This window comes from Garra rufa, chromosome 8 (assembly GCF_049309525.1).
Source record: "Garra rufa chromosome 8, GarRuf1.0, whole genome shotgun sequence".
NCBI lineage: Eukaryota > Metazoa > Chordata > Actinopteri > Cypriniformes > Cyprinidae > Garra > Garra rufa.
Window position 1 is genome coordinate 39,861,451 of NC_133368.1, and position 11,828 is coordinate 39,873,278.

The window sequence follows — 11,828 nt, forward strand, 5'->3', positions numbered from 1 at the left end:
ATTGTTGTCATTTTGTGTTTTGGTCTTAGGCTCCACCCTCCAGCTATCTACCAATCACGAAGTCAGTAGAGTTTCGTGATCCGGGTTGCCAGCTCTGTTACAGCTGCAACTATACGAACGTTTCGGATTAAACATGTATAACGTTACGGAACGTAAAAGACCTCGTTATGAAACCGAAATACGTCGTGACAAAGTCCGAAATAAAACAAGGATTGGTATAGGATATGCCTTTGAAAGATGGAGACGGCTGAAAACGGAGAAGAATTTGAAGATAGACGCTTTCGTTGGTAATTTTCTCCTGGACAGGTAAGATTCATCTATGTTTGGCTTTTGCTTCCGTACACAGTGGATTTTCCGCGGTCGCCCGTGCTAAATGCGTTCATAAAAAGCTTTATATCGCACCACTAGCAGGGTATGAAAACAATCTATGTTCCGACTGAAATGTGGTATTAAAGTACATCTTTATGAAATATTTGGCTAATCGCCATCTGTAAATTTTTGCGATACATAATTACTTCGCAAAACATCTCTTGTGAAGCATAAACATAATTAACAGAAGAAAAACAAATTTCTGTGTAGGACTCGTCACTTGCCGTTGGAAGCTCCTTGTAGTAGCCTACTCCTGTAGCTTAGCTGGCAACCTCGAGTCAGGGGGGATGGGGAGGGGATACACCGTTCTACAGTATTTTGAAAGTGATTGCAGTACCAATTTTGGCCACAATCCTACATACGGTTCCTTTAATAATGACAGCTAATAATCACACCAGGCTAGCATATGTACATTTAATTGGGCCACATTTGTAGAGGTTTATTTCAGGCATTGTTGTAAATAGGCCTACTCTGTAGCACATAAGTCACTAAATGACAACTATATATAGGCTATTAAACTAATTAAACAAAATTTAAAGCCTCACAAATTAAAAAATAAAGCTAAACACATTCAAAGAGTAAATAAAAAGTATTAGCCAAGAATAGCATAGGTTATTTGCTCATGTTTGCTCAGTGGTTTCCTTATGTTACGATAAGTGAATTTCAGCCCTCAGGCAAGGACAGGATGACAGCGCGTAAGTGACTACTTAAATTCTGTATTTTAAATAGGCGGTTGTTACATTTGTTGCTGCTAGATAAACACGTCCTTGTTTTTCTATTTATTTGACTTATTCGTTTCTATTTGCATTTTGTTGCTGCTAGACAGTATTTATTCGTTTCTGTCTATTTGTTTTCCTGGTGATTTCGTTGTAAATTGTAGTTTTGATTGCTCTCATTCTAATTGAAAGACTGAGCCGACGGCCAAGGGAAGCTTTTGTTTGTGAGATCGCTCCCTTCCTGAGCGCGCTTAAAAGTGCAAAGGGTGTTAGTTTTTCGTTTCGGTCTGACCCATTTGCACACAATCCATTTGGGACTGACTCAGCCGAGTGGGCGTCCCCAGCTGCTATCACCAAAGTATTGATTGGTGTGGTATTTAACTGTGTTGTATCAGCTGACGCTGAAGCGTCAGCAGAAGCGTTCAGCCTCCTTGCGTGAAGACCGACGAGAGTAAAGACCTGCAACTTTTCCTGCGCGACTTAACCGAGCAACGACACCGACAACGCACTTAAGTACTCCTTTCCTTTATTTCACTCTTCTTTCTGTCCTCCTCTATCATGTGTTTCCAATTCATTCCGGTGCTCTCCACACACCGCACTAACATCACACGCACACGTCGACGCAATATTTCCAACCTGCGTCCTATCGACACCTCTTCCACTGAACCTTTCTCTTTCACGGTTGGACTCTGGAACTGTCAGTCAGCTGTCAACAAAGCTGACTTCATTTCGGCATTTTCTTTGCAATCTGGCCTGAGCATCCTAGGTTTGACTGAGACCTGGATACGTCCAGAAGACTCTGTATCCCCAGCCGCTCTATCTAATAAATTCTCCTTCTCTCACACCCCTCGTCAGACTGGAAGGGGTGGGGGTACGGGACTTCTTATTTCGAACAACTGGAAATACTCAACCCATTCTCCTCTATGCAATTATAACTCATTTGAATCTCATACAATCACTATAACATCTCCTATCAAACTCCATGTTGTGGTAATTTACCGCCCTCCTAGTCAACTTGGCATCTTCTTAGAAGAGCTGGATGGGCTGCTATCCTCTTTTCCAGAAGATGGCAGCCCACTTCTAGTCTTTGGGGACTTTAACATTCCTCTCCTCTCTTTCCCTTTAACATTCTAACATTCACTTCATTTGACCTAAAACGCATTACCACTGCATACACTCATAAATCCGGCAACCAACTTGATCTCATTTACACACGAAATTGTATTTCAGACAACATTGTGGTCAAACCCCTACACTTCTCTGACCACTTCTTCATTACACTTAACCTACATCTTGCTACTTGTGCACCCCCAACCCCCCTACCTGTTACTTTTAGACAAAACCTACGCTCTCTCTCACCCTCCCACCTTTCTTCCTCAGTATCCTCCTCTCTTCCCTCTCCTACCCACTTCACATCCCTGGATACTAATGCAGCAACCAACACGTTATGCTCCACTCTTACTTCTTGTCTAGATGATATATGCCCTCTTTCCTCCAGGCCAGCACGGGCTGCTCCTTCGAACCCTTGGTTATCCGATGTTCTTCGTGAGCATCGGTCCAAACTTAGGGCAGCCGAGAGAAAATGGCACAAATCTAAGGATCCATCTGACTTGAGTATGTATCAGTCTCTGCTTTCATCTTTCTCTACCCAAGTCCATACTGCCAAATCTTCATACTTCCACAACAAGATCAACAATGCTCCGGACACACGCAACCTTTTCAAAACTTTTAATTCACTGCTCTGTCCCCCTCCACCACCTCCCACCACTTCTATAACAGCTGATGATTTTGCCACATTCTTTACAGACAAAACTACATCTATCAGTAATAAGTTCTCAGCTCCACACACAAAGGAACTAAAACTGACCACACCCACGGCTGAAACTCCCCTCTTCTCCTTCCATCCCCATTCTGAGGCAGAAGTAACCAAACTTCTCCTCTCCAGCCATCCGACGACATGTCTTTAGATCCCATCCCCTCACACCTTATCCAAGCAATCTCCCCTACAATCCTACCAGCGCTCACACACATCATCAACTCATCTCTTCTCACAGGCACGTTCCCCACTACATTTAAGCATGCCCGGGTAACCCCACTGCTCAAAAAACCTACACTTAACACTTCACTCATAGACAACTACAGACCTGTCTCTCTCCTTCCATTCATAGCAAAAACATTGGAACGAGCTGTTTTCAACCAGCTATCTTTATTTCTCTCACAGAACAATCTATTGGATGCTAACCAGTCAGGGTTCAGGAGTGGCCATTCAACTGAGACAGCACTACTGTCTGTCACTGAAGCCTTGCAGACTGCAAAAGCTGATTCCAAATCATCAGTACTCATCTTGCTGGACCTATCTGCAGCTTTTGACACGGTGAATCACCAGATCCTCCTGTCTACCCTCTCATCGTTGGGCATCACAGGGACTTCACTTCGCTGGTTCAAATCCTATCTCTCTGGTAGGTCTTTCAGGGTGGCCTGGGGAGGGGAGGTATCTAAAACTCATCAACTGGTCACTGGGGTTCCTCAGGGATCAGTTCTTGGACCCCTCCTCTTCTCCATATATACCACATCTCTGGGCCCCATCATACAGGCACATGGCTTCTCCTACCATTGCTATGCTGATGACACACAGCTCTATCTTTCTTTCAAACCAGATGATCCATCAGTAGCTGCAAGGATCTCAGGCTGCCTGGCGGATATCTCTGCATGGATGAAGGAACACCATCTTCAGCTCAATCTAGCTAAGACTGAGCTCCTTGTCTTTCCCGCCACTCCAACTTTACAACATGACTTCTCCATCCAGTTAGGTTCATCAACAATTACCCCATCGACTTCAGCCAGAATTCTTGGTGTAATCTTTGATGACCAATTGACTTTTAAAGACCACATAGCTAAAACTGCTCGATCCTGCAGGTTTGCATTGCACAACATCAGAAAGATCAGGTCCTTCCTAACAGAGCATGCTGCACAACTCCTCGTCCAGGCCCTGGTCATCTCCAGGCTGGACTACTGCAATGCTCTTTTAGCCGGTCTTCCAGCATGTACAATCAGGCCTCTACAAATGACTCAGAATGCAGCAGCACAGCTGGTCTTCAATGAGCCCAAGAAGGCCCATGTCACACCTCTCTTCATATCCCTGCACTGGCTACCGGTTACGGCTCGCATCAAATTCAAGACACTGATGCTGGCCTATAGGACAGCCACCGGCTCATCACCTGCTTACCTCCATTCACTACTACGCATCTACACTCCCTCCAGAAGTCTGAGATCCTCTAGTGAAAGACGCCTCATTGTACCACCACAGAGAGGCATGGAATCACTTTCCAAAACATTCTCCTTCAACGTCCCTGCCTGGTGGAATGATCTTCCCACCCCTATTCGGAATGCAGACTCCATAACTGTCTTCAAGCGACTGCTGAAAACCCATCTTTTTCGACACTATTTGACTCAATAAAAAAAATAAAAAAATAAAATAAAAAAAATAAAAACTTTTGTTCTCCTCTCTTTCCTGATCTTCCCTTTCTAGCCCGTACTCATCTAACAACGCCTGATATATGGTATTTTTGAGCACTTCCTATGTCGATCTGCCTCCTTAGGATGAATCACTTGTTGTATTCCCCAATTGTAAGTCGCTTTGGATAAAAGCGTCTGCTAAATGAATAAATGTATTTATCTTAATGCCTGTATCAATTAGACAAAAGAGCACAGACGATTTATCATATTACACACATTCGCTTAGGCATTGTATCAAGGATGCACCATAAGCGCTACTTTCACTTTCTTATTTCCTCGTTGTCACATGATTTACAAGAACAGTCAAGTCAAGTCAAGTCAAGTTGAGCTTCATTGTCATTCCGCTACATGTGTGGACATACAGTGGAACGAAATGTCGTGTCTCGCAGGACCACGGTGCTACATAAATAAACAAATATAACATACAACACTAGACATAAGAGCAATTGTTTAGACCTATACATAGCTAACTTACAAAAGTGGAAATCTAACTATACATAAACTATAAATAGTTGACTATACAAAAAAACTTGAGACAGACTATACTTTACATAATACTATACAATACTGTGCAAAATATTGTGCAAAAGAGGTATTAAGGTTAAAGAAACAAGTAGTGCAATATGACTTATGGTGCCTTCACAAGTAAACATTTGTGTTATCTTGTTGAGTGTTTGTAACATGGAGTGTTCGTAAGAAAGTGTCTGGTGCATATAGAGGGGAAAGAGTGTGTTTTCTACAGGTGGTTTGTTCAGCCCACTCACCTGTGTGTAGCACACTCAGAATTGCACTAATAATTTTGAGGATTTTTAACAGTTTTCATGTGGTGGTGGGGGGTCCTGGTTTAAGTAGGTAGGGTTGTGGATGAAGGTTCAGAGGGGGATGATGTGGTTGGAATTGAGGGCCCTCACAGCTTGGGGGAAAAAGCTGTTGATCAGTCCTGCAGAGTGGGCTCTGATGCTGTGGTACCGTCTTCCTGATGGCAAGAGCTGGAAAACACTGTGGAAGGGATGGGTGGGCTTGCAGCGGTGTTCACTGTCCGTTATAGGGTCTTGCGGTCAGCTGCACTGCAGTTCCCATAGCAGACTGTGATGCAGCTTTAGATCAGTTTAAATTGATCTATACTTCCGGGGGAAAAAAAAAAACATTGAATTCTTCAGAGTGCTCACGTGTTTTAATAAGTCATGGTACTATACAGGCTATAGGCTATTAGTTGTGTAATATCTTGTTTTCCTCCCACATGTCATGACTCATGTGCAGGGACTCGCAAGGGAATGCCCAGTTTGCGTAGAAAGAGGAAAAAACATTTAGTTGGGCGCCCAACGGCACATAGGGATTTCTGACAATGAAGTGTCAGATTTAAGAGAACTTAAAAACAACAACATAGAGAGAGAGAGAGAGAGAGAAATTGTGTACTCAATTTTTTTCTTATGTTTTTGATTTGCGTTTGCTAGTTCACTTTACACATTTCTCTGGGTAATTCAGAGTAAGTTTGTAAGTAAAATCTTAACACTGGTAAAATATATATATGAAAAGGACAGATCAGTCTAATAAAAGAAGAAATTCCTTAAAAAACAAAAAATACCATTTAAAATATCAGTAATATCTTAGACTTTAGTGGACTGATAGCAGTTACAACTGGATTGTTGAATACTGATTATAGACTAATGTCATGAAACATATAAGGTAATGGGTCTCCTTGATGGTCCGCATCAAAATGTTCCTGTGAAGCATGAAGTGTAAAAACAACGTTGGCGCACAGAAAAATACTATAATGTTACATGAATCACAGAAATTTAGAACATCTGGAATTTTACTACAAGCCACAATGTTCATTGTTTTTCTCAGATTCTTGTGTGCTCAGAATGAAATGTGAGACAAATGACTAATTATCCATGACAATGAGACAGTAATTAATATATTAAGCTTGCCCTATGCTGACTTCCTTGTAGTAATAAAGGATTAAAATATATTTCTTGTAAACTGTATTTCCTTATTGCTTGATATCACATGTGTAGATAATCTGTTCCTGATGTCACATGCAGTTTCATGGTTTTTAGAAATAACACTTATTTTATTTTAGGTAAAGTCAAAGTAAAAATTATATTAGCCTAGTTTTTTTTTTTGTGTGTGTATATAATAAAAAAAAAAACTTGCAAGTAAATTTTGTTTAATTCCCTTCATGATAATCTTATCTCAAGAAAATGCAAAGCACTACAGCAACTGCAACTTAACAACTTTGGTCACATAGGCTATTCAGTAGTCAGAAATGAAGGTCTTCATTGAGAAACAAGAAGTAATTGTTTTTAACTGATCTGTACATTGACACCTTATGTTGTAAAACACATAATAATATTGTTATGCCAAGCAAGTAAGCAAAAATTAAGTTAAATGTAAATGTTTTAATGAACAAACAGAGCATTAACATGACAGGTGGCATAAATGCTTGTGTTTAACTGCCAATAAGGAATGGCTTAAATTTAATATACATTTCAGTGAGTTTGCATATCAGGAAATGATGGTACTATTTGAATGTCATGAAAATTTTGATAGACAAATTACATGTATTTTTGCTTCTTTTTTTTTTTTTTACCTTTTTTAACCTTTAACATTTCAAATGTTATTTTGAAGTGAAATGAGTAAATATACAAAACTTGAAATATATAATTAAAAAAATAAAACATTTTTTATCTACATTGTCTTTACATTTACAGTTTCATTTTTGGAAATGTTAGGTATCTAAAGTATATACAACAAATATCTTTAAAAAAATCTACCTTAGACTATACCTTATCCCAAAAAATAACATTCACTAAAACTCACTAAAATTAGCAAAATATTAAATGGTAAATGTTTAGGATTCATCTGAAATAAAGATCATGAGGTATATGTTATACCACATATTTTACGATGAAATAACCAATGCCCTGTCTGTCTCAACAGTGCCAAACACTGGGTAAATGTTTCCAGTCTCTTTAAAGTCTACGTTAAAGGTGTAGATGTGTATTTTTTTCTCTGCATTATAGAAAGAGACATAGCCCTCCTCTATGTCCAAAAGAACTCCGATCTTAGAGGGTGTTGGCAGGTCCACTTTAGTGACTGGTTCAGTCAAAGCCATCAAAGTTCCCAGTTGCAGGCGTAGATTCCAGTACCCTGTTTTTGTGTTCATAGTGACATAGCCATTTCGAGGGGCTGATTCCTGAACGACTCCCACCCGCCACTCATGTTTCTTCCTCACATCTACTTCCCAGTAATGACGACCCGTGTTATAACCCTCCTTAGCTTGAACACATGTCCAACCATCAAATTTAGATCGCTTCCATTGGTACGCATGCCAGTTATCAAGACCTGTATATTTTTTTGCTCTCAATTGTTTTCCATTTTCAGAGACTAGGAGATCTGGGTTGGCTGTGTTTGGATCCAGAAGTACATCAGCTTTAAAAACAAAAGGAAAAGTATTGAATCTGGTACTCTGTATAGTACATTTACATTTATATCCCCTGATTATAAATGCTCCAGTTATATCAGTTGAGATTTACCTTTTGATTTTGTAATCCAATCCCAAACTGAAAAAAAAGTAATATTGGATTAAACCTGACAGAAAACTGATGGAAAATTGAGCATCAACATTTACAAATCAGTTTTTTATTGATTTATTTATGTATTTTATTGATTTATTGAGTCTAAAGAAAATACCTTGGTGGGAAATGTTTAATCCAACTACAGATGAGAAGAAAAGACAACAAGAAAACACCTTGACATAACTTTTTACACATACATTTAAATGCCATTTTAATAATCATTCTCTAAAACAATCTTTCATCCGAATGAAATCACTATGGAAAAAACAAAGCAATCTTCACCTGTGTTTTTGGATCTCTGTCTACTTCTCACCCACTGTCTAGAGACTGAATCCTATTATTTAAAAGAGAACAATTTGACCACATTAAAACCACAAGAGGCTTTGCTCTTTATCCATCTTTTTAAAATAAGAATATGATCATTTGTAACTTGAATGTGCAAGGCCATCTTATCTTCTGCTTTTTAATGCTGCTTGATATTGCATATTTTAATTGATTAGTGCACAATGGTCTGTTGGGCAAATAGCTGTATCATTTACTCCACATGGTTATTCTTCTAGTTATTTACCAATAGTGGCTAAATGGAAGTTTTGCACTTTCACAGAAAATATACTTTCCGGTGTGAAAAATTAGATGGATACACTGCTGCAAGATTTCCAAAATTTTCCAGATTTCCAAAAAATGATTGAAAAGACATGGGCTACGATCTCATTTATGTAGCTATACTTGTATTTTATTAATTTCATTGTACAAACAATTTTCCTCATATTTTCAACTTTAATATCCTTTACCTCTGAGCTTTCTGACTGTATTACAGTCCATACCATCCAGTCCATTACTGGAAGTATGGTGCACTCTCCCTGCATCCACTGTTTGTAAAGATTCCTTAGTGTTTCTTCACATTCACCTTTCGGACATATTGAGTTCTAGTCAACAGACAAAGAGAGATTGATTATAGTGCTGATTTAATTCTTGTGTGCAACAGCAACATGTATTATCCTGCTGATCTTTGTAAACATATGGGCACAAACCTGTTTCGTTTCTTTCAGTTGCCAAGACCATTCAGACAAGATTTTCTTTGCTTTTTGAAATTTAATTGTACTATTGGACAACTGTGTAGAATACGGCTGCTGTTTCTACAGAAAACCAAGGAAACCAAAGATGAAGTAAACAAATACTGCTGATAACTGTTGTAAAATAATAATTAGGCTTGTTGTGACTTTGCTCCAGGGTCTTAGGACAAAAACTTTCAATACTGGAATAGACACTTTAAACTTATGGCATCATGCCTAGTTAGGGTGCGTTATCACAAAAATTATCAAATGTCTGTAAAACAAATCCCTCATAAAGTAAATTCAAACCTCTTGCTTGTCTATTTGTTTTGTCTGTATGTTCTCCACATCTTCAGCCCACTGTAATATATAATCTTCCTGATCTTTCTGTTTTTCCTCGGTTCCTTTATTTTTAATCTTTCGTGTCATCAAGGACATCTTGTACTGTGGGCATAACGCAGATAATATATAACTTCTGTTAAATTCATATTAAATGCATATGTGACCCTGGACCACAAAACCAGTCATAAGGTTAAATTTTACAAAACTGAGATGTATATATAATATGAAAGCTCAGTAAATAAGCTTTCTATTGATGTATGGTTTGTTAGGATAGGAGAATATTTGGCCGAGATACATCTATTTGAAAATCTGGAATCTGAGGGTGCAAAAAAATCAAAATCCTGAGAAAATCACCTTTAAAGTTGTCCAAATTAGGTTCTTAACAATGCATATTACTAATCAAAAATTACATTTTGATACATTTACAGTAGGACTTTTACAAAAAATCTTCATGGAACATGATCTTTACTTAATTTCCTAATGATTTTTGGCATAAAAGAAAAATCAATAATTTTGACCCATGCAATGTATTTTTGGCTATTGCTACAAATATACCCCAGCGACTTAAGATTGGTTTTGTGGTCCAGGGTCACATATAATAATGCCAAATGCTTACCTGTACCACTCTGTCTAGTTCAGCAGCCAGTTCTCTGATGATGTACTTTGACTCATCAATAGATACATCATCTTTCCGCTGAATACTTTTGGTGGCTGGTATTTTGAAATGCTGCAAAGAAATGTTTACATATTTAGTGGATGCTAGTGGCTTAAAAATCATTAATAATTTTTTTTTTATTGCATGCATATGTTTACCTGGTAACAGACCTTCCCATATTGTTTGATTACTTTAATAACATTCTGTAAAGAAAAACAAGGACATGTTACCACTCTCAACATGCTGAAAATAACAACAAGGGATGTTGATGCAAAAAGAAAACTGCCTGTGTAAGATGTTTTTTTGTGATCAAATATTTCTTAAAAGATATGAACAACAAAATATCACAAAGCATTTCAAATAACCAAATGTTTGAAATTGCCTCATTTTATTTTATATATGTATATATGTATATATATATATATATATATATATATATGTGTGTGTGTGTGTGTGTGTGTGTGTGTGTGTGTGTGTGTGTGTGTATACATGTATATCAAATACATATACACAACTGTATTAATACACAATAAACAGTTATTAAAAGAAAAAATATATATATAAAATAAAATGAGGGGTACACATACACATATGGAAATTGTTCAGAAACTCCAATTAAACCAACTTAAAATACAGGTAAAGAGAAGAGATAATCTCAACCAGGTTTTCAGTCACAGATGTGTGCCAACTACAAAGTGTCTTTTCATTTGCACCATGTATAAGATGTTTTTGATAGTATACCTTCTTTGGCTGAGCACTCAGATATGGCTTGATTAATGGGAATGATGCAGAAAAACTTTCCTTCCTCTTAATGTGTGGCTCCTGCAGACTTATATCACTTAAGGTAATTCCAGTGCTTTTGTCTTCTGCAATGTTTACAGAGAGTCTGCAGTTTTACTAACCACAACAGAAACTGAAACTGTTCAGTACAGCATTTCTCTACAAACACCTTGGTGTATATGGGTTATGTTAACAAAGTTACCATACATTAACACATTAAAAATCATACTTTAGAGATTTACAACAGACAACAGATTTGTTGCACTATTCCAAATTCCTGCCATGCAAGAGAAAGCACTCTACATATGAGATATGAAAGTAAAAAAAGTGCATACCAGTTGCTGCAAATGCCATATTTCATGTATAGCGACGCATAATCCAGTAAAAGCTCTTGTGTGCACATCCCTGACTGTCTCTGCAATCGAAAGGAGGCTGTTGTTGTTTTTGTACAGCCTATACATACCTAAACTAGACTCCACCCTGTCTGATCAAATCCATTGCTCTTTTGTGTTGTCCTGTTTTGCACACATCAGCTATGTTCTGCTGTCACTGATATGTAAAAAATGTAGAATGCAATACAGGTACATGATTATCTGTACAGAAAAATCAACTGAAAAATGAGTGGCCCTCAAGAACGCTGAAAAGTAAGAGATATGGAAAGAAGTCATCTGCAAAAGTTCATACTTCATAGCTGTCTGAATTATACAGAGTTAAATCAACCAATCAGAAATTAGAATGTTGTTAGACACGTTTGTTACTAGGCAGGGTGGATGCTGAAAATTTGAAGTTCTGATGAATGTAGTCCCCCCTTTGAGCT

General features: G+C 38.1%; 1 protein-coding gene across 2 annotated transcripts; it reads right to left on the reverse strand.

Annotated features, from left to right (window-relative positions):
* Window positions 1-6,754: 6,754 nt before the first annotated feature.
* Window positions 6,755-11,679, reverse strand: LOC141340898 (uncharacterized). 2 transcript variants are annotated; one of them, XM_073846009.1, is made up of 11 exons: window positions 11,347-11,674; window positions 10,973-11,097; window positions 10,390-10,434; window positions 10,193-10,303; window positions 9,544-9,678; window positions 9,214-9,318; window positions 8,974-9,108; window positions 8,465-8,516; window positions 8,298-8,321; window positions 8,141-8,167; window positions 6,755-8,036 (listed from the first exon to the last, which is right to left on the reverse strand). In XM_073846009.1, exons 1-11 carry the CDS (start codon window positions 11,363-11,365, stop codon window positions 7,507-7,509), a joined length of 1,308 nt encoding a protein of 435 aa, XP_073702110.1. In that variant the 5' UTR covers window positions 11,366-11,674; the 3' UTR covers window positions 6,755-7,506. The 2 variants fall into 2 exon arrangements, with proteins under 2 accessions (XP_073702110.1, XP_073702111.1); XM_073846010.1 differs by lacking the exon at window positions 10,973-11,097 and having other exon boundaries at window positions 11,347-11,679.
* Window positions 11,680-11,828: the final 149 nt, after the last annotated feature.